Source organism: Pristiophorus japonicus, chromosome 15 (assembly GCF_044704955.1).
Source record: "Pristiophorus japonicus isolate sPriJap1 chromosome 15, sPriJap1.hap1, whole genome shotgun sequence".
NCBI lineage: Eukaryota > Metazoa > Chordata > Chondrichthyes > Pristiophoridae > Pristiophorus > Pristiophorus japonicus.
The window spans coordinates 15,862,930-15,886,745 of record NC_091991.1 but is presented as its reverse complement, the minus strand read 5'-3'; the positions used below and the strand labels follow the sequence as shown (position 1 = coordinate 15,886,745).

The 23,816-nt window shown below is 45.3% G+C and overlaps 1 protein-coding gene across 6 annotated transcripts in view; it reads left to right on the top strand.

The window, feature by feature from the left end:
• Positions 1-23,816, top strand: part of ppfia2 (PTPRF interacting protein alpha 2) — a 639,866-nt gene that overhangs the window by 440,715 nt on the left and 175,335 nt on the right. For 5 of the 6 annotated variants that reach the window (XM_070900187.1, XM_070900185.1, XM_070900190.1 and 2 more), the window contains 5 exons: positions 9,395-9,533; positions 17,063-17,283; positions 18,172-18,412; positions 18,825-18,854; positions 23,074-23,201. In XM_070900187.1, coding sequence (XP_070756288.1) covers positions 9,395-9,533; positions 17,063-17,283; positions 18,172-18,412; positions 18,825-18,854; positions 23,074-23,201 — 759 coding nt within the window. The remainder of the gene's footprint in view (positions 1-9,394; positions 9,534-17,062; positions 17,284-18,171; positions 18,413-18,824; positions 18,855-23,073; positions 23,202-23,816) is intronic. The other variant, XM_070900188.1, reaches the window with a different exon arrangement.

Sequence of the window (23,816 nt, the reverse complement as noted above, 5' to 3'; positions counted from 1 at the left end):
GGGCCAGAGCATACCCGATTTTGTGGCGGAACTTCGGAGGCTGGCTAGTTTATGTGAGTTCTCCGATGAACTAAGGAGAGAAGTACTGAGAGACTTTTTTATTGAAGGAATAGGCCACGCAGGCATATTCCAAAAGCTTATAGAGACCAAGAACTTGACCCTAGAGGCAGCAGCACTGGTCGCACAGACATTCTTGGCAGGAGAAGAAGAAACGAGGTTGATCTACACTGCAGGTACGACAACTAACGAAACATCGGAACAAGAGGTTCACAGCGTGAAACAAGCCACAACCCCACACACAGACAAAGGCAGGAGAGCAGGCCTTCAACAGCAGGCAGTGGCACCAGAAGCCATCAAGGGCCACATGAACGGCCGTTCACACCTCATCAACCCACAATGCGCGCAATCAACTACAGACTGAGAGAAGCTCAAGAGAGATCAGCCAGACGCAGCTCATCCTTCGGAAACAATGGAAGCGGTCTGTGCTGGAAATGTGGGGGAAGGCACTCAACAAGGGGGTGTCGATTTCAGCATGCTGTTTGCAGAAACTGCAACTATACAGGGCATCTGGCTCGCATGTGCAGAAAAACAGCAGCTCGGCTGGTATACGAATCGGAAGGGTCGGAAAGCGGACCAGAAGACGGTGGGGACAGTGCCCGGGACACCAAGGTACAGCGGGTCAACACGAACAATGTCCACTGTTCTTAAGACAAGAAGCCTCCAATAATGCTGAGGGTCCTACTCAATGGAATACCCGTCAACATGGAACTGGACACGGGAGCTAGTCAATCTCTCATGAGCGTCCAACAATTTGAATAGCTGTGGCCGCACAAAAGCAACAGACCAAAACTCACAAGGATCGACACCAAACTAAGGACCTATACCAAATAAATCATCCCAGTCCTTGGCAGCACCATGCTCTCAGTCACAAACAAAGGGACGGTGAACCGATTTCCCTGTGGATTGTCCCCGGAGATCACCCAGCACTGTTGGGGAGAAGCTGGGGAGAAACTAAATTGGAAATGGGATGATGTTCACGCCATGTCGTCAGAGGAACGGACCTCCTGCTGAACAGTTCTAAGTCGATTTGAACATCTCTTTCAGCCAGGTGTGGGCACCTTCAAAGGGGCTAAAGTTAAAATCTACATCACACAGGATGCTAGACCGGTCCATCACAAGGCTACAGCTGTGCCTTATGTGATGAGGGAAAAGATTGAACACGAACTGGACCGGCTTCTGCGGGAAGGCATTATCTCACCCGTGGAATTTAGCGACTGGGCAAGTCCCATCGTCCCCGTCATGAAGCCTGATGGATCCGTACGAATCTGTGGGGATTACAAGTCTACCATAAACAGAGTCTCCCTACAGGACCAATACCCGCTGCCCAGAGCGGAGGACCTATTGGCTGGAGGAAAACTTTTCTCGAAACTAGATCTCACATCTGCGTATATGATGCAAGAACTGACCGAAGAGTCTAAGCTACTCACCACCATCAACACACATCGAGGACTTTTTATGTACAATCGATGCCCATTCGGCATCAGATCGGCAGCTGCTATATTCCAGCGCAACATGGAGAGTCTGCTCAAGTCCATCCCGGGGACGGTTGTGTTTCAAGATGACATACTCATCACGGGCAGGGACACCGACTCCCATCTCCGCAATTTGGAGGAAGTACTAAGTCGATTGGATCGGGTAGGCCTAAGAGTTAAGAAATCCAAGTGTCTGTTTCTCGCGCCCGAGGTTGAATTTTTGGGAAGAAGGATTGTCGCTGATGGAATCTGCCCAACAGAATCCAAAACCGAAGCAATTCGTCTGGCACCCAGGCCCCGGAATGTCTCGGAACTGCACGCCTTTCTCGGGCTACTCAATTACTTTGGGAACTTTATGCAGAACTTGAGCACGTTGCTGGAGCCTCTCCACGTGCTACTCAGAAAGGGGTACGATTGGTTTTGGGGGGAGACTCAAGAATGCGCCTTCAATAAGGCACACAACCTTCTATGTTCCAACAGTGTTTTAGCCTTTGTTGACCCAGGTAAAAAGCTAGTTCTTACATGTGATGCGTCAGTGTATGGGGTCGGGTGCGTTTTACAGCATGTCAGTGATGCGGGTAAATTACAACCCATTGCTTATGCCTCCAGGTTACTTTCGCGGGCGGAGCACAGGTACGGTATGGTTGAGAAGGAGGCGCTCGCGTGTGTTTATGGTGTCAAAAAGATACACCAATACTTTTTCGGGGCCAAGTTCGCGTTAGAAACCGACCACGAATCCCTCACGTCCCTGCTATCCGAGAGCAAGGCAATAAACGCCAACGCCTCGGCGCGCATTCAGCGGTGGGCACTCATGCTGGCGTCTTACGACTACACAATAAGGCACAGACCAGGTACAGACAACTGTGCCGATGCGCTTAGCAGGCTACCCCTGGCGACCACGGAAGGGTCCGACGAACAGGACTGTGAGATGGTCATGGCAATCAATGCCTTTGAATCCACAGGTTCGCCCATGACGGCTCACCAAATCAGAGCCTGGACGACCAGCGACCCCACGTTATCCTTAGTCAAAAGTTGTGTTTTAACTGGTGACTGGGCCAAGGCTTGCGATGCCTGCCCCGAGGAGATCAAACCTTTCCTTAGGCGCATGTATGAACTATCACTACAAGGCAGACTGCCTGATGTGGGGCAGCCGAGTAGTTATGTCCTTGCGAGACAGAGAGGCGTTTGTCTGGGAGCTCCACCGCGAGCACCCGGGGATTGTCCTTATGAAGGCCATAGCCAGATCCCACATCTGGTGGCCTGGCATTGACGCGGATTTGGAGCTCTGCATCTGGCGGTTCACCATTTGTGCCCAACTCAGTAATGCCCCTGGCCCACCAAACTGTGGTCGCGGGTGCAGTAGACTATGCGGGCCCATTCATGGGCAAAATGTTCCTCGTAGTCGTCGACGCATTTTCAAAGTGGATCGGGTGCACCATTTTAAACTCGAGCACCACCTCTACTGTGGAGAGCCTTAGAATCATGTTTGCAACGCACGGAATTCCTGACATATTGGTCAGTGATAATGGTCCGTGCTTCACCAGCGCAGAATTTCAAGATTTTATAGTTGACCACGGCATAAATCATGTCATGATGGCACCGTTCAAGCCGGCCTCCAATGGCCAGGTGGAGCGAGCAGTGCAAATCATTAAACAAGGCATGCTAAAAATCCAAGATCCCACGCTGCAGAGCCGCCTGTCGCGGCTGGTACTGGCATACAGATCTCATCCGCATTTGTTGACTGGGGTTCCCCCCGCGCAACTATTGATGAAACGGTCCTTAAAGACTAGGCTCTCGTTAATCCTCCCAGACATGCATGAAATTGTTGAGGCAAAGCGCCAGAAGCTAACTGAGTACCATGATCGAAATTCGAGGGGGAGGTGGAATGAGATAGGGGACAAAGTGTTTGTGCTAAACTATGGCAGGGGTCTCAAATGGCTTGCAGGGACAGTAACAGGCAAGGAAGGAAACAGGCTATTGGTTGTACAAATGGACAATGGCCAAACCTGCTGGAGGCATGTAGACCAAGTAAAAAGCAGATTCACCAACAACACTGCAGAACCAGAGGCAGACTACAATGTGGAACTCACACCACGCCTGCTGGACAGACAGAGGGAACAACCTGAGGAAAGGGTAGTCTCAACAGACAGCCCAGGGGAGATACCAGCAATCATATGAACGAAACAGACAGCCCAGGCGAGATACCAGCAACCACACCGAAAGAAAAACAGGCACCAAGGCGAACAACTGAACCACAACGCGAGAGCGTAGACCACCTGAGAGACTGAATCTATAAAGACAATAAGACCTTGGGGGAGGGTGATGTCATGTATCTCACACTACTGTACATAACTATCTTACCATGCTATACATGACTGTAACTAGATATGACCTGTAACCACAAGCATACTTTGCCACCAGGGGTGCACTTGCAGGAGACACTGCATACCTGTCCCACACAGGTATATAAAGGCAGGTCTCAGGCAAGTGTGGCGCTCGAGAGCTGTGAAATAAAGGTGCAGGTCCAGAGTGACCTTGACTTCAGCATGTGCCTCGTGTAAGTCTGTACTGCAGGGTCAGGACTTTACAATTTTACTTGCCAAAATGTTTTCATGCTCTCTCTTTGCTTTCCTAATTTCCTTTTTAATTTCATCCCTGCACTTTCTATACTCTAGAGTTTCTGCAGTATTGAGCCCTCGGTATCTGTCATAAGCCTCCCTTTTTTTCTTTATCCTAACCTATATGTTCCTTGCCATCCATGGGGCTCTAGATTTGTTAGTTCCACCCTTTTTCTTTAGGGAACATACTTGCTCTAAACCCTCAGTATCTCCTCCTTGAATGCCTCCCACAGCTCTAACACTGATTTACCTTCAAGTAGCTGTTTTCAGTTTGGCTAAATCCCATCTCAGCTTACCAAAATTGGCTTTTCCCCAATTGAGAACATTTATTCATGGTTTATCTTTGTCCTTTTCCATAACTACCCTAAATCTAACTGAATTATGATCACTAGCATCAAAATGCTCTCCCACTGATAACCCTTCCACCTGCTCAGCTTCATTCCCTAAAACAAAGTCCAGAACCACCCCCTGCCTTGTTGGGCTTGTTACATACAAGTCTGCAGGTTGGGGCTGGCTTCCCGACACCCTCCAGGATTTCACTGCCCAACCCCCCCCCCCCCCCGCCACCCATACCCACACCCACATGCTCACCCACTTTAAAATTTGCCCCCATTGTGACCATGCTTTCACACACAGTTATGGGCAACACAGTAGCACATAAATGCATTGAACTCTCAGGTTGCATGTATGCAGAAACATAGAAAATATCACATTCCAAGGCTTAGATCAAGATCTAAGCACTGGGAACAGAACAGGAGGCAAACACAAGATCCGTGAGATAGTGAAAAGTTATTGGCAGCACTGGAATACAGAAATGGTATGCTTATGGTTAATTTTTTTTTATTGTTAAATTGTGTGTGTCGTCCATTATAAATTTTATTTTTAGGAGTAAAGAGTGCAATAGTTCGAAAGGCAATATGACCATTCAAAGGACTTTCCATTTTTTTGAGGGATTTGATTTGGCTGCTTTGTGGTTGTTCATTAATTGCTTTATTTTATGAAATTGTAAACAATTTTAACAAATTTAGAATAACCCTTCAGTCATTTATATGATATTTAGAATAATTAATTTGAGTCAAACAGTATGCTTTAAACCCTATAAACCTAGAGACACTTTCCCAGACTCAATGGACAAATCCCTGATGCAACCTTTTCAATTATATAAACCGTTAATGTGTAGTTTCCTTAAAATGGAGATGTAGTTATAAATTAATTAATTGAGTCCAATTTGATTATTAATTGCAATAAAGAAATTATTGATTTATAAAATGGATTAAATATATGGATTACTCAAATTAAATGACTTAGTTAATTATTAAATTGAGCCAGATTGATGCGTTACTGGGAGAGTGTTGCATTGTCTGAGATGTTGTTGTTCAGATGAGATATTAAACCAAGTCTGTCTATTCAGGTGATCCTGTGATACTATTCATAAGAACATAAGAACATAACAAATAGGAATAGGAGTAGGCAATACGGCCCCTCGAGCCTGCTCTGCCATTTAATACGATTATGGCTGATCCAATCATGGACTCAGGTCCACTTCCCTGCCAGCTCCACATAACCCCTTAATCCCTTATCAGTTAAGAAGCTGTCTATCTCTGTCTTAAATTTATTCAATGTCCCGGCTTCCACAGCTCTCTGAGGCAACAAATTACACAGATTTACAACGCTCTTGAGAGAAGAAATTCCTTCTCATCTCCTTAAATGGGCGGCCCTGTATTCTAAGATTATGCCCCCTAGTTCTAGTCTTCTCTATCAGTGGAAACATCCTCTCTGCACCCACCTTGTCAAGTCCCCTCATAATCTTATACATTTCGATAAGATCACTTCTCATTCTTCTGAACTCCAATGAGTAGAGGCCCAACCTACTCAACTTTCCTTATAAGTCAACGCCTCAGCTCCGGAATCAACCTAGTAAACCTTCTCTGAACTGCCTCCAAAGCAAGTATATCTCTTCGTAAATATGGAAACCAAAACTGCACGCAGTATTCCAGGTGTGGCCTCACCAATACCCTGTATAGCTGTCGCAAGACTTCCTTGCTTTTATACTCTATCCCCTTTGCAATAAAGGACAAGATTCCATTGTCCTTCCTGATCACTTGCTGTACCTGCATACTAACCTTTTGTGTTTCATGCACAAGTACCCCCAGGTCCCGCTGTACTGCAGCACTTTGCAATTTTTCTCCATTTAAATAATAACTTGCTCTTGATTTTTTTCTGCCAAAGTGCATGACCTCACACTTTCTAACATTATACTCCATCTGCAAAATCTTTGCCCACTCACAGCCTGTCTATGTCCTTTTGCAGATTTTTTGTGTCCTCCTCACACATTGTTTTTACTCCCCCCTTTGTATCATCAGCAAACTTGGTTACGTTACACTCGATCCCTTCTTCCAAGTCATTAATATAGATTGTAAATAGTTGGGGTCCCAGCACTGATCTCTGCGGCACCCCACTAGTTACTGATTGCCAACCCGAGAATGAACCATTTATCTCGACTCTTGTGTTTTCTGTTAGTTAGCCAATCCTCTATCCATGCTAATATATTACCCCCAACACCGTGAACTTTTATCTTGTGCGGTAACCTTTTATGTGGAACCTTGTCAAAGCCTTCAAAAGAAGAATGAGTTCTTCTGGCGTTTTGGCAATATTCATCTCTAAAACAATACCACCTATGCAGATCAATTGGTCATTCATTCTCATTTGCTATTTGTGGGATTGTGTAGTGTTGAAATTGATTGCCAGATTTGCCCACTTAACAACAGTGACTACAATTCAATAGATTTTTGTGCATGACTGGCAAGGGCAACATTTATTGCCCATCCATAGTTGCCCTAATCTGAGTGGCTTCATAGGACAGTTAAAAGTTAACTACATTGGTGGGAGACTGGAGTCACATATAAGTCAGACTGGGTTAGGGCAGCAATTCCCTTACCTACAGGACATTAATGAACCAGTTGGGCTTTTACAACAGTTTCAATAGCTTCATGGTCATTTGTTTTAGTAGTTTTTTGATTTCCAGATTTTTTTTAACTGAATTCAAACTGCCGTGGTGAGATTTCAACTCACATTCTCTGGCTTATTAGTTTATTAACATAACCACTACTCTACCATACCCCATTCATTATATGTGAAAGAGTTTAGGTGTCATGAAGAATGACGAAGTTCTTTCTTTCCTGAATTATTCACCATTATTATCGAGTAAGTTTTACTTTAATGAAGTGAAAAAATCTTCACACTAATTAACGTTTCTACCATCATAGCATTACATACATAGTTACATATATGCATGTGTGTGGGACATCATTGGATGTGTAATCCATTTGAAGGAAAATATAACAGTTTGCAGTATTTAGCGTCCATCAGACTGTATGCTTAAAATAAACAAATTAACATGTCAAAAAAATAGCTCTTTATAATTGTTTGAACAATAATAAATGAAAAAATTATGATCATTATGAATAACTTTTAGTGTATAATTGGGTATGTTGTCATAGGGCAACAATGCTCTGAATGTAACATGCCTGTGAAATGCCTGCTAGATGCAAGTATACATTTTTAGCGTGATCATTGCAAAGTGCCAGCGCATCATCAAGTGAATTTTCCACATTAGCGATTTATGGCGCAGTTGTAGAGTTACGGCCAAATCTTTAGTGGCCGACTGCGCCAAAAAAAAGTTGCAAGTTTCGCCGGAATAAACTTTCATTTTGGAGCGGTGCACATCAACCTTAAGCTCTGTGGGTGGAGCTTAAGGTCTGTGCCAAAAAACTGAGGTTGCCAGGGTAACGAGGGACACAGTGAACCATACACAGGACATAAACAGTTGTAGAACCCTGGTGCTGCTCTTATCCCGGGCCGAAAGTCCTCCCACCCCTGGTGCCGGTGCCATTCCATTACAGCAAGAATAAACAGACACAACTGCTGTTAGTTGTTTTAACTGAGCTCCGTGTTTAATTTAAAGGAACTGCGTTCCATTGTCCTTGACTGTCTGGACAGCTCATTGTATGAATAACCACAGCAACCTGCACAAGCACCTTTCTGTAGCAAACTGCCCCAAGCCCCTTCACATTAGGTGGTGTCACTCCTATCCCGGGCCAAATGGCCCCCACTCCCCGCCGCCGCTCCTATCCTGGGCCAAATGCCCCCCATCTCCCTCCCTCGGTGCCACTCCTATCCCAGACCGAATGGCTCCTCGCCCCCTCCTTTGGTGCGCTCCTATCCCAGGCCAAATGCCACCCCCTCCCCCGCTGCTGTTCCTATCCTGGGCCAAATTGCCCCCCATCCCCGGTGCCAGTGCTGCACCTATCCCGAGCTGAAAGGCTCCCCCATCCCCACCCCGCCGTTGCTATCCCGGGCTGTGGAACTCGATCTTCTGCGCCGATTTTCTTAAGTTAGTTAAGGTTTTTCAGAATGGTGCACTGCACCATGTTTGATAAAATTGTAGTTGGCCAAACTCGCTTAAATGGCCAGAAATGGCGCGGCTGGCTCTCGGCGCCCCCAGTGACGTAAAAAAATCGGGAAGTAAAATAATCGACCGTAACTAGTTTATAGTGGTGCATGGTGCAGCCATGATCTTGTTGAATGGCGGAGCAGGCTCGAGGGGCTAGATGGCCTACTCCTGTTCCTAATTCTTATGTTCTTATGTTCAGAATGTTTCGCGAAACTTGGAGATTTTCGTTTGCTCAAAAAAAAACAGCCAAAAAAACGGCGCAGAATGGTGGCGAAAATTGAGCCCTATAAGTCTCCGAGTGCATTGTGGTAAAAGCACCTGTGGCACATTGCATGCCGAATGACTGGCAACCCACAAGAACTTTGCAATAAATGTGCCTACACACTGGTACCAGGCCACAAAAAAATTCTTCAGAGTCTGGAGTGCAGACTGGCCAGGAGAAAATAAAGTTGATGTTACATGCAGCCACAGATGTTTTTCTTCATGCACTGATGGCTCAGCCACTTTGATGGGCATCACTCATGGGCAAAATTGTTTTCTATAAAGAAAGAAAGAACTAACCTGCATTTATATTATATCTTTCAGGACCTCAGGATATCCTGAAGCAGTTTACAGCCAATAAAATATTATTGAAATATAGTCACTGTTGTATTTTATTTTAAAATTGCAGCTTTTTTGACAGTAAACTTAGTGCAATCACTCTGCCTTCTAAATTAATTAAATTTTTATTAGTGAGGAGTCTCCAGTACATATTCTTTTCTGCAAGATAATATAAATATTGTTATCCCCAGGCCACATTTGGATACTTCACCTGATATGCGGTATTCCATGGGCTCATTGATAGATAGCCAACCTGACCATTATAGGTCTTCTAAAGTGCTACGGAGATCACAGAAAGGCCGTGCAGTAGTTCACAGAGAAGAGCCAAAGGTTTGTGCCTCAGATTTGAATTAATGTATAATTAAATAATTATTAAAACAATTATTATTGTTTCTTGAACCTTTTCAATTAGGTTCGAAGGAATAAATCAGAATAAATTTAGTATGTGATAGACAATTTATTTGTAATGACTTTTTAACTATTTTTTTCAAAGTACAATTTCTAAAATATTGTGACCGAAACCAATAACTGTCCTATCTAGTCAAAGCAGAACGAAAACAGCTTGAAAGTCTCTCAATTACTGTAACTACAAACTTATACCATTGGATAAAGTGAAGGAAATGTGTGAAATTGATTTTTTTTTTTTACGAATGAGTGCAAAAATTACTACATAAAATAACATTGCATAGATTTACTGTTATAGATAAGGACAAACGTTTAGTGTATTTTGTACAATTTCTTATTTGCTATTTAGCAATTAAGTTTATGGGAAGCGGAGCAGAGAGAAGTGAAGGAGGGGTCAGGAATGCATCAATGTCAGAGCTTAGGGAGATCTGGGTTTGGGGGGCATCGATGGAGTGGCTGGAGAGATAGGGGGTTGGGTGGACAACAATGGGGGGGCCAGAGAGGTCAGGGGGACATTGCTGGGGGTGCTGGAAGAGATTGGGGGTCATGGAGAACATCAATACGAGGGCCGGAGAGATCGGGGGTCAGGGACACATCGATGGTGGGGTAAGGGGGTCATCAATGGGGGGGGGGGCGGGGGGGCCGGGAGAAATCGAGGGTCAAAGTGTAACATTAATGAAGGGGCCATGAGAGATCGGGGGTTTGGGTGACCAGTGAGATCGGGGTAGGTGACATTACTGGGGGCCCGGAGAGATCGGCGGAGGGGAAAAGATCGCAGAGTGCCGGTGGAGGTCGTGGGGGGAGGGGGGGCGGAGGAGATTGAGAGCCGTGGAGAATTTAGGAGGATATCAGATCGCGGCGGGTTGGGGGGACCAATCGCTGGGGAGGTTAACAGATTTCCTTGTGGGTTGAGGGGAAGCATTCCTAGTCCTCCTAGTCCACAAGCAGTGCTAGAAAAGCACTTACCTGTTTCATGCCACAGTCCTCGCCACCCCTTAGCTGCCGGGTTTCCTGAGGCCCAGGAAACATGGCTGGCCAGCATTAAAACTGGAAAAGAGAAAAAAATCGGAGGCACACAGCCTTATTAAATATTTAAGTGAAGAACCTACTTTCTGGGAGAGGGTTGATCGCCCGCAACCCCATCCCAACACCGTCAACACTGGAAGTGGTAAGAGCGGGCTGGGCTCACGCTTGAGATTATTTTACTTTTTTAACTTCCCACTCGACCCAAATCTGCCCATTTTTGGGGGATAAAATTCCCCCCGAAAATCTCTGCACCACTTTGAAAATATATGAAAGTGGAATTTGGTTTTAGTGTTTCAAATAATACTGTTAATTCTTTATTCTGTAGATTAAAAAAATATATATTTCAGAATGTTAGGCATTTGAAATTAACAAACACTGTTATTGAATGTTATGTTTAGGGCGCTAACTTTTAACTTTTTGAAAGGATCGCGTCCGACAAGATGGGCAGCAAAAGGTTGAAAATTGGGTATTTTTGCCTCAGAAATGAAGGGAGGCGGTGTCTGAGGCGCTAATGGCCTCAGTGTGGCACTGCTGCAATGCCATTACCAGAGCTGTATCCAATTTCAGGTGACTTTCATTCAGCAATCATCAGCCTCCTGCTCATTCCAGTCCTTAAAGGAGATGTCATTTCAGGCAGCACCTAACCATTTTCATAATTGCTGGACTTCAGTGAGAGCTGCAAGGAAGTTCTGAGATGACTGCTGCAAATCCTCTTAGAATGGCCATTCGGTTCAATGACCTGGCATTGGAGACATTGGTGAGGGCAGTGGAGAGAAGGAGGGATGCACTATTCCCTCCATCTGAGAGAAGGCCAACGCCGCAGGTTTTTAGGGCCATGTGGGAAGAGGTGGCTGCGGTGGTGTCGGCCAGCACCATGGGCAAAAGATAATAACTTTTATTTATATAGCACCTTTAACGTAGTAAAAGATGCCCAACAGAGTGCCGGAAGAAATTCAACGACCTCAGTCGGGTGGTCAAGGTGAGTACATGTTTGTACAATTCTTACATACCAGCCTCTGAGCCTCTGTCTGAGCACACTCTGCAAACCAGCACGTAACCCAACAGGCAACTATCAAGCATCTGTACCTACTCACAGTCACATCCTCATTTCACACCTTGCCTACATTCACAGCTATTCAACCACAGCAGGCATATCTTCCACATACATAGCTGGATTCTTACTCACATAGGTTCCTTTCTTTTGTAGGCCAAGGTGGCACATAAGAGAAGGGAGCTGCAGTGGACTGGAGGCGGGGAAGCTGAACTGCGCCAGCTGACTGACTTGGAGAAGCAAGTGCTGCGGCTCATTGGCCCGCAGGTGGTTGGCGCCATGGCCGGCGGAGACGTCGAGCTCGCTGGGGGCAACAGGTGGTGTCTTTACCCCCTCTTCTTATGCCAAATACTCATTAAACCAAAGGCCATATCACTTTCCAGCTCCTCATACTGTCTGCCTTCCTTACTCCATTCCTGCCCCCCTGCCCTCACCTTAATGCGAATCTTGTGCCATTTATGCTTTGAGGTAACCATGCAGCAGATGACCAGCCTGTACCTGAGCCCCCCCCAACTGAGTCACAAGGGAGAAGAATAGGAAAAATAAGGATGAGGAGGGGGAGGAGGAGGAGGAGGAGGAGGAGGAGGAAGAGGAGCCACTCATTGTGTCACTGCTTCTCTCTCCCACAGGCACCAGCTCAGATACTGGCACTACACGATCTTAGAGGTTAGGTTAGTAGCGGGGTCTGCACTAGGTGATGCACTGGGGCCTAGCGGGCTGCAGCACAGTTAAGGGGAAAGGGAACACTCCGGAACCATCTCCCCGGAGGCGAGTTCACACGCAAGTTCTGCTGCACAGGACTCAGATGAGGACCTCAATGGGGAGGCATTCACACAAAGAGAGATGGCCCTGCACTCCAACATGATAGGTACAATGGCAACGGTGCACAAGAGCCTGTCGGCAGTGGTAAAGAGCATGGAGGAGTCAGCCTTCCATATTGTACACAGCTCAGCGCACACCATGGAATCCATCATTGTCAGTGTGCAGACAATTGTGGACTCTGAGAGACCGTGCGGATCCAGACCTTATGACATGTGTCATGGGCGATGTGGCAGCTTCAATTGCAGCACAGGAAGAAGCAACGCAACATCCTAGTGCTGTAATGGAGTCATTGGTTGCTCACATGGAAGCTCAGACTGCTCTCATGCAGTCTCAGCTGCATGCCACGCAACATCTTGGTGCTGTCATGCAGTCTCAGCTGTATGCCACCCAAGCTCTGACTGCTGCTATTGCCGTTGGATCGACCGCAATTGATCGGGAATCTCATGGTGTTGCAGCAGCTCAGCAATCTGTCCTGCAGCAGATTGGTGGGGATGCTGAGGTGCTGCCCCGGGAGAGTGGCAGTGGGTCAGTGGAGCAGGAACCTGCTGTCCTCTCTCAGGATGACAGCATTCCTGATCCCACAACAGCCACTCCGCCATTGCACTTGTCGCTGCCTGTCACCTAGCCAGGCCCAGAGCTGTTTGAGGGCATTGTTGCAAGGCCATCTGTAGCCTCTGGCCCTGACACACAGCAGCCTTCCACCAGCCATAGGGGACACACTGCAGAGGAGTATTAGAATAGGTCAAAGAAAGAGGGGATATAAGGAAATCTGGTCTCAAGTCCTCCTGGTTCAACCCTTGCCACTGGATAAAGGCCTAGCTCTGTCGAGCCCGTATGGTGGCTGATGTGCAATGGTCACCCACGTTAAAAAAATCCACGCACAGGCATCTTCCACCCCCTCAATTAGAGTTCAGGACTGGAACATCAGGTCCATCTTGTAGAAACTCTGTGAACTCTTGTGGAAGCAAGTCATCCTCGTTCGAGGGACCGCCTATGATGATGATAATGATGCTAAGGAAATACACAAGGGTGCCGAATAAATACACATTTATACATTTTATTGTTGTTTTATAAATGTTGATTGGAATTTTTAATGTTTGCTGTTGTCTCTCATTTCAGTTTTGGGGCTTTGGCATGGAAGGACAAATTGATGTGGTGATGGGGACGTCCAGAGGAACCACAAAGTGGATGGAAATCAGTGGAAACAAGCTCTGATGAGACGGTCGCAGGCCTCCCTTGCAGGATCACGATGGAGTCTCTGCCTCCTCCAGCGCAGTTGTTGCTGATCCTGCTCCTGCTCCTCCTCGTCCTCCTGCTGTTGCTTCTCCTGATCCTGCTACTCCTCTTGAGGTGGTGTGGCTATGCCTGCTGGCACTGGCTGTGCCCTCATGATAGCCAGGTTTTACAGCATGCAGCAGACGACGACGAATAGGGACACTCGTTCTGGCGAGTACTGGAGGACTCCTACCAAGCGGTCAAGGCAGCGGAACTGTTGCTTGAGCACTCCAATGATGTTCCTGTTGGTGGCATGGCTCTCATTGTATGAGAGCTGGGCAGGAGTGATGGGGTTACGGAGGAGAGTCATGAGCCAGGTTTAGAGCAGATAGTCCTTGCCTCCGAGCTGCCAGCCGCGGGCTTGATGTGGTGGCTGGAAGAGTGCTGGCACACGGGTCTGGCGCAGGATGAAGACATCGTGGCTGCTTCCAGGATAGCGGGAATTAACGGTGAGGATTCGGCGTGTGTGGTCACACACCAACTGCACATTCAATGAGTGGTAACCTTTGCGGTTACGGAAGATCTCAGGATTGTGATGTGCTGCCCTAAAAGCGACGTGGGTGCAGTCAATGATGCCCTGCACCATGGGGAAGCCCGCTATCCTGAATAAACCACATGCACGCTCGTGCTGCTTCTTTCTGGTCATGGAGAAGGAAATGTAATCCCTTCTCATTCTGTAGAGAGCATCTCTGACCTCGAGGATGGAGCAGTGGATGAAAAACTTGGAGATGTTTCCTGTTGCCCACTGGAAGGATCCATTGGTGTAGAAATTGAGCGCGATGGTGACCTTGACTGCCACTGAGAGAGCCGTCCTCACCCTGGTCTGAGGCTCGAGGTCTGGTTGCAGGATATGTCTGAGCTCTGTGACCACATCCTTACTGAAACGCAGTCTTAGAACACACTGCTCCTCGCGGAAATTGATGTATGAGAACTGCTGCCAGAATACTCTGGGAGGGTAAGGTCACCTGTTGCCAACCCTGTTGTGCCTTCTCCCTCTGGCCACATCTTGCTGTCCTTGTACCTGTCTTTCTCCCTGTCTCTCTCTTTGCCTTTCTCCTTGTATTGCTGCATCTCCTTCTCCCTGTCTTTCTCTTTGTTTTGATGCCTCCCTTTTTCTCTGCCTTTCTCTCGGCCTTTGTCTCCGCATTGTCTCTGCCTCTTCCAATGGTGACGGCGCAGCAGGAGGTCGACTACCAACACAGCCCCCATGAAACGAGATAAATGTTGCAGCATCAAATCTGCCCTGAATTAAACAAAGCAATGGCCAGAACAATCCTTGCAACAGGCATTCTGCCTATCTGTCAGCAAGCTGCAAATAATGGCCCAGAAATTTCGGCTTCCCGGGTCCGTATGGAGTGTGTACGGACCTGGGAAGGCATCACAAAAGCCAGTTTTCAGCTTTTCCAATCTGTCAAGCTGACAGATCCAACGCAACTCCACGTCCAAGACATTCGCATGGGCAAGATTTCGGTATTTACTCATATCTTGCCCAGCGGATGTCCTGCAAATTCTTGCGCCTGATAAAACCAGACGCATAGGGTACTTTTACAGGTGTAAGAGTTTTAAAACACACTTAAAACATAAAAAATAAAATTTAAAAAAAACACATTTTATTTTTAAAAGCCCTGCCCACTACGTTAAATTTATTTTAAAACATAAAAAATCGGGTAAAAAAACGTTAAAATTAAAAAAAAAAGCGCACTTACCTGAAGCAGCTGCGCCCATGCGAGTTCCCAGTTCTGAGGCCTCCACTGACTGCGCGTCGCAGCGCATGCACGTCAGGACACGTGCAGGGCCGGAGCTGCAGTCACATGGCCACGGGCAGCCAATCAAGCTAAAGGATATTCTCATTCATAATAATGGGAACTTCGTAAGTTGGAGTTCTCGTTATTATGAATGAGAACCCCCCCCAGTAAACACCCAAACCACTAATAAAAAATAGAAAAAATACACCAGATATTTTTATTAATTTAAATTAAAGTTACTTATGTATTATAAAAAAATATTTTTCTGATTTTTAAAAAAAGTTTTTTAAATTATGGTTTAAAGTAATGGGGAGGGGTTTTTAACAATAAAGTGTGTTTTTATAATTTAATTTAAAATGTTTTTGTGTATTTTAAAACTCTGACGCCTGTAAAAGTAGGATACGCGCCTGCTTGTGTCAAATACAAGAGTTTTCAGGACATTTGCTGGGCAAGATATGGGTAAATTACGCAGTCTTGCCCATGCAAATGTCCTAGCTGCTGAGATACGGAAGATCTTTCAAACTCCAGCTTGACAGATCGGAAAAGCCAGTTTTCATCGCATGCGCATTGTGCGCTGAAAACCGGCTTTCGCGATGCCTTCCTGGATCCATACGCACTTCGTACGGACCTGGGAGGCCTAAATTTCTGCAACAATAATACATAAATAACTTTAATTTAAATTAATGTTAAATATGTAGTGTATTTTTTTCTATTTTTTATTAATGTTTTGTGTGTTTCGGGGGGTTCTCATTCATAATAACGAGAACTCCAACTTGCGGAGTTCCCATTATTATGAATGAGAATATCCTTTACCTTGATTGGCTGCCCAGAGCCATGTGACTGCAGCTCCAGCCTGCACGTGTCCTGACGTGCATGCGCTGCGACGCGCAGTCAGTGGAGGCCTCAGAACTGGGAACTCGCATGGGCGCAGCAGCTTCAGGTATGTGCGCTTCTTTTTTCTAGAATCCAGTCGAACGCCCGCGGGAAGGAGAAACCGAGATTTCTGGGCCCATAATGGCCAACAGAAAACTTTTCAACAAGCTGGCACCGTTAAATAGTGCTTCTCCAGCCACCTCCCGCATGGAACTCTACAGCTGAAGCTGTCGTTGTCAGCACCAGGCAGTACCTGAAGGGTAGAGGCTGAATTTATGGTGGCAGAAACAAAGCGGTGTGCATGGCGATGTGTCATCATAGTGGGGCGATACCTGGTAGCGCCTCCAAAAAACCCGAGGCCAATTTTGCTGAGAGCGATCGCCCGGGCGAAAACTGATTTGTGCCCCGTTAGTGCCCCCCGTAGGTGCTAATGGGAGGCGCAGATGTTATTTTCTAGCTTTCCATTTAGTTTATGTTGCTGGCAGTGAAATTGAAATGAAAAAATGGGAGAGTTATGGAATATGAAATTCGTCTACTATAACTTTAGTGGAAGATCTGCAAACGGTATTTATGCCATTTCTCCAAGGTCACTTCTGCTGAAGTTATGGTGGATGGTCAAGAGAACCACCACAGAAATTTGACCCATTTTTTCTGCATTTCAGATACAGACACTTGCTGACAAAGAATGGAGGAGAACTCAACATATTAGTATGCTGAGCAGCCATCAATTTGAGAGTGACACTGAAATGTCTGACATCGATGATGATGACAGAGAAACCATATTTAGTTCCATGGATCTTCTTTCACCTAGTGGGCACTCGGATGCTCAGACTCTTGCCATGATGTTGCAAGAGCAGCTTGATGCTATTAACAATGAAATAAGGTGAATGCTGTTCTTTTGTCTTTATGCCATATTATATTTCAATAATGAAACATTCTCTTACGAGAGGTTTAGACTAATTTTGTAGATATGGCAGGTATGTTTTAATGTAGATAAATATAGGATAGTACTTATAGGAATAGGTTAACTGTACACATACAACATGAAAGGAACCTATTCTGCAGTAAATCAGTCAAAGCTACTGGCCCCAAAAGTTTTCAATAAGGCAAATCAGGTAGGAGAATGCATTTGCAAGACATTTGATTAAAAGTCAATCTTCTCTGTTTAGAGTCTATGTATGATTATTTTATCATGGACAGAGATTTGATGATCATGTATTTTTAATACTTCAAACTTTCTTCTGTTCTATTGATAACATTTGATATTATCAGAAAATTAGTGCTCTTGCACCATATTAGTAGATTCTTAATTGATTATTTATACTTTCTGCTCTCATAATTTAGATTTCTTTTCTTCTCTCTCCCTTTCCCCACCATTATCCATGCACAATTCCACAGTAAAGAGGGCATGAATGGCCTTCTCTAGGAACTCTGCCAATATTGTTTTGAACTGGCCAGTAAGAAGTCTAGAGTGAATAGACCTGGGTTATTTGCTTGACTTTTCCTCCCTCTTTGTATAGAGGTTTCTAGCCTCTGACCAAGCTTGTGAGTTCACAGTGTGGAGAATCATGGGTGTAAACCCACATAATAGCTCTTCAATACACAGTATATTGATCATTTAATTGAACTTTGTTTTAAGGCATTTTAATTAATTACAAATGTCTCTTAAAACTAACAATAGTACAATCAACTGCCAGCACACTTGATAATTTTATATGAAAGAACAGAAATGCATGACTCTTTTTACTTCAAACCATTATGGATTTTTCAGGTTGATTCAGGAAGAAAAAGAGTCAACTGAACTTCGTGCTGAGGAAATTGAGAATCGAGTGGGTAGTGTTAGCCTTGAAGGTCTAAATTTGGCCAGAATGCATCCAGGGAGATCTATTACAGGCTCTCTCACTGCTTCGTCATTAGCTAGCTCTTCCCCTCCTATCAGTGGACACTCAACACCCAAATTCAGAGCACGTAGCCCTGCCCGGGACATTGATCGTATGGGCATCATGACATTGGTGAGTTTAGGAATGAAACCTAGGGCAATGGGTTATTTCTGAATTTTCTTGCAAGTGTTGACAAAATTTTAGCAGTGCTACTGTGTATTTTTAAAATGAGTTATTCATGTGCACAGAAGGTAATCTACAGTTAAATCTTTTGCATTTCAACTTTTTAGATCACAGAAAGCATGGGCCAGCATCATAGTTCAAGCTTAACATAGAGACTTACATGATATTTTTGAATGAAAAATCTAGGAGTCTAGGTTCCCAAGCATGCTCGAAGCTCTGGTTGTAAACATCTCTGTTGGTTTGTTATGTATGACACATGGTAAACTCTTATTCAAAGTCAAATTGGAAAATGAAAGAATATTTACATTGACAATCTGCAGTTCCTACTTAACTTGTGCCTTTACTCTTTTGCAAACATCAGCCTAGTGATCTAAGAAAGCATCGGAGAAAGGTAATTAGTTTAACTGCATTCCATGAGAATGGTATATGTTTAGAGTTTAGACATACAATTATTCTTTTGAGAACCATGTTTAACATTTTTGACGGTGTTTACATAATTAATTTAAACTCTCTCATTATTTGTTTAATGTTGTTGAACATATTTTCAGATTATTTGTGGTTAGGCATAAATAAACAAGTGCTTATTGGTACATTTCATGTCATCTTTTAATAGACTTTTGGCAAGTAATGTTAAAACTGTAATATTATAAGTGTTATGTATGGAGAAAGAGTCAGACTGAACATTGTGAGCTCAAAGTAAAGTGTGATCTTAGTCTTTTATTGCAAGTCTCCAGAGTGCCTCTCCAACCTGTGAGGCCTCCTTAAATACCTGTGCTCCCAAGGGATTATGGGATCCCTTGGGACTCCGGGGATGAGCCCTCTGGTGGCTGTACAGAGTAAAAACAAGTTTACATATATAACAACACTCCCCACCACCCCCCCTCCCCCCCCCAAAAGTCAATAGTGTAACTATTTACAATGTGAGTCGATCTGGGGCCCTTCTTGCCCTGGTTGATCGTCTCGGTGGAAAGCTGGTATTGTTGAATCATTTGTTGGACCCTCACTGGGCTGCTGTACAGCTGGCCTTGCTGGGCTGCCTGGTGTGTTGGTCCCTGCTGGGCTGCTGTGGATGATGGGTTCTGCTTTGTCGTCAACCGTAGTGCCGGTTGACACTGGTGTGTATGTTGGGGGATCAAAAAAGATAGGGTCCAAGGTGGGTTGCTCAGGATAGTCCGTGAATCTGAGTTTGATTTGGTCCAAGTGTTTCTGGTGAATGAGTCCATTTGAAAGTTTGACCCGAAACACCCTGCTCCCTTCTTTGGCCACGACAGTACCGGGAAGCCACCTGGGACCTTGTCCATAATTCAATACAAATACAGGATCATTGATTTCAATCTCGCGTGACACATTTGCGCTAACATGGTATGCACTTTGTTGAAGCCGCCTGCTCTCTACCTGTTCATGTAGATCAGGGTGAACTAACGAGAGCCTAGTCGTAAGTGCTCTTTTCATGAGCAGTTCAGCAGGTGGGATCCCAGTGAGCGAGTGGGGTCTCGTGCGGTAGCTAAGCAGGACTCGGAGAGGCGAGTCTGCAGTGAGCCTTCAGTTACCCTCTTCAAGCCTTGCTTGATGGTTTGCACTGCTCTCTCTGCCTGACCGTTGGATGCTGGTTTAAACGGGGCAGATGTGACATGTTTGATCCCGTTATGGGTCATGAATTCTTTGAACTCAGCACTGGTAAAACATGGCCTGTTGTCGCTCACCAGGACATCGGGTAAGCCGTGAGTGGCAAACATGGCCCGCAGGCTTTCAGTATTGGCAGCGGACGTGCTAGCCGACATTATCTCACATTCAATCCACTTGGAATACGCATCTACACCCACAAGGAACATTTTACCCAAGAACGGGCTTGCATAGTCGGCATGTACCCTAGACCGCGGTTTGGAGGGCCAAGACCATAAACTTAGTGGTGCCTCCCTGGGTACATTGCTTAACCGTGAGCATGTATTACATCTGTGAACGCAGGACTCGAAGTCCGCATCGATACCGGGCCACCACACGTGGGATCTGGCTATCGCTTTCGTCATTACGATGCCTGGGTGGGTACTGTGGAGGTCACTGATGAAGGTGTCTCTGCCCTTCTTGGGGACCTCTCATCGATTGCCCCACAGAAGGCAGCCTGTTTGTATAGACATTTCATCTTTGCGCCGCTGGTACGGCTTTATCTCTTCCTGCATTTCCACTGGGACACTGGACCAGCTCCCGTGAAGCACACCGCTTTTGACTAGAGATAATAAGGGGTCCTGGTTTGTCTAGGTTTTGATCTGCTGGGCAGTGACGAGTGATTGCTCACTCTCAAATGCTTCCATTACCATGGTTAGATCTGTGGGCTGCACCATTTCCACCCCCGTGGTAGGCAATGGCAGCCTACTGAGAGCATCAGCTCAGTTTTCTGTGTCTGGCCTGTGGCAGATGGCGTCATTGTATGCGGACAATGTGAACGCCCATCTCTGGATGCGGGCTGATGTGTTGGTATTTATCCCTTTACTCTCAGAAAACAGGAATATAAGTGACTTATGGTCAGTTTCCAATTTGAATTTTAGTCCACACAGGTATTGATGCATTTTCTTTATCCCATAGACACACGCTAACGCTTCTTTCTCAATCATGCTGTAGGCTCTCTTAGCCTTAGACAGATTCCTGCAGTTTCCCGAAATCATTAGCTTGTTGCAATACACCATATGACGACGCATCACATGCTAGTACCAAACGCTTACATGGATCATACAACACGAGCAATTTGTTAAAGCATAACAATTTTCTCGCTTTTACAAAGGCATTTTCTTGGCTTTTGCCCCAAACCCATTCGTCCCCTTGTTGTAGTAAGACATGCAGTGGTTCTAACAGTGTGCTGAGACCCGGTAAGAAGTTACCAAAGTAGTTCAGGAGTCCCAGAAACGACCGCAGCTCCGTTACGTTCTGTGGCATCAATGTGTTCTCGATTGCCTCCGTCTTCGCGTTGGTGGGCCTGATGCCATCCGCCACAATCCTCCTTCCCAAGAACTCCACTTCAGGCGCCAGGAAAATGCACTTCGAGCATTTTAACCTGAGCCCCACGCGGTTGAGTCGACTAAGAACCTCCTCCAGGTTCTGCAGATGCTCGACTGTGTTCCGACCTGTGACCAAGATGTCGTCCTGGAAGACCACGGTGTGGGGGACCGACTTCAGTAAGCTTTCCATGTTTCTCTGAAATATCACCGCCACTGATCGGATTCCAAACGGGCATCTGTTATAAACAAAAAGACCTTTGTGCGTGTTGATGCTGGTGAGGGTCTTCGATGATTCCTCCAGTTCCTGCGTCATGTAGGCTGAAATCAGATCCAGCTTAGTGAACGTCTTTCCTCCCACCAGCATTGCAAAAAAGGTCGCCAGCCTTTGGTAGTGGGTATTGGTCCTGCAGGGAGAAACGATTGATAGTTACTTTGTAATCGCCACAGATTCTGACGGTGCCATCTCCCTTGAGGACTGGAACGATAGGAATGGCCCACTCGTTGAACTCGATCGGTGAAATGATGCCCATTGTTCCACAACCCTTGCAAATGTACCCTTTGAATCGGCATGAATGGAAACAATGATCACCCCCCCACAGCGTCAACAAGGTGTTAATGGCCTTGCATTCATCACCCTTGATGGTGGACTCTGAGACATCTGCAGACGTGCAGCTGCAGGTATGTGTGACCTGCCCTGTATGTTACGATTCAAAAACAACATCACTTTGTTCACAGTACTTGTAGCTGCACTTATGTGCTGAGAGATTTGCTTCGTATTTTTACTGGTGGCATTGAACACCTGGGCTATCGCTATGGCCTTACTCAAGGCTGGGGTCTCTCCAGTCAAAAGTTTGCGAAGTATGGTTTCGTGGCAAATGCCAAGTACGAGGAAGTCTCTGAGCAGTGCTCCAAATGTCCTTCAAATTCACAATGTCCTGCAAGGCGTCTTAGCTAGGCGACATAACTCGCCACTTCCTGGCCTTCAGACCTTTTGTAGGTGTAGAACCGGTACCTCGCCATCAGAACGCTTTCCTTTGGGTTCAAATGCTCTCGGACCAGTGTGCACAAATTGTCGTACGATTTCTCCGTGAGTTTCGCTGGAATGTGCAGATTCTTCGTGAGACCATACGTTGGTGCCCCACAGACGGTGAGGAAGATCGCCCTTCGTTTGGCAACATTCTCTTCCTCATCTAGCTCGTTGGCCACGAAGTATTGGTCATCGCTCCACAAAAGTTTCCCAATCATCTCCCTCCGAGAATTTCTCCAGGATGCCCTCTGCAACTTTGGATTCGCTATCTGTATCTTGTCACCAGTTGTTTTGTATGGAGAAAGAGTCAGACTGAACACTGTGAGCTCAAAGTAAAGTGTGACCTTAATCTTTTTTTGCAGGTCTCCAGAGTGCCTCTCCAACCTGTGAGGCCTCCTTAAATACCTGTGCTCCCAAGGGATTATGGGATCCCTTGGGACTCCAGGGGATGAGCCCTCTGGTAGTTGTACAGAGTAAATACAAGTTTACATATATAACAAGAAGTAATATCAAAAAACATATATAATGAGGTTTAAATATTATCACCATTTAGTATATGTTTGATGCCAAAGGTTTTGCTTTTAACTCTTCAGATTGCAGCTGTGCAAGAAGATGGTCATGAAGACAAAGCCACAATAAGATGTGAAACATCGCCTCCCTCAACGCCAAGACCAGTACGAATGACACACACCCTGCCCTCCTACCATGATGATATACGAAGGTAAGTACATCTGGAACAGGGATCTATGCCTATGATTTGCTTACAAGATTGCATGGATAGATTTACCCATGATGATATATTTTTAAAAATACGTCATGTTATTATACATCATCAGTTTATCAATCATTTTCATGTGAGGATAGGGATAGTTCACATGAGTGTTATAGTAAATTGTTTCCAGTCCAGTAGGGGAAATATTTCAGGGAATCATATTTTTCCTTCTTCACGGCAAGGTTATTTTTGGAATAAAATTATTTGAGACCCTCCTGTGGATTGTTCTTCTTCCTCACACTGAGCTTATGGCAAGAAATCAGTTTAGCAAATAAGGTAAGATTTTTTTTAAGTAATTATTTTGTAAGTTTAGAAATGTTTCTATTCATGAATTGAAGATGATGGCCTTTTTAAAAACTTTATATAAGTATTGTGAAAATTTGTGTTCTGAAATTTTCATGGCAATCTCATGTTTTTATCGGTCACATGATTTATAAGCAGTTAAGTTTGATGGTCCATTAATTTATATATTTTTACTGAAATTATCTTTTGTTAAATCAGAAGAAATGTGGAGGACTGCTAATGTTGTACCATTGTTTAAAAAGGGATAAACGGATAGACTAA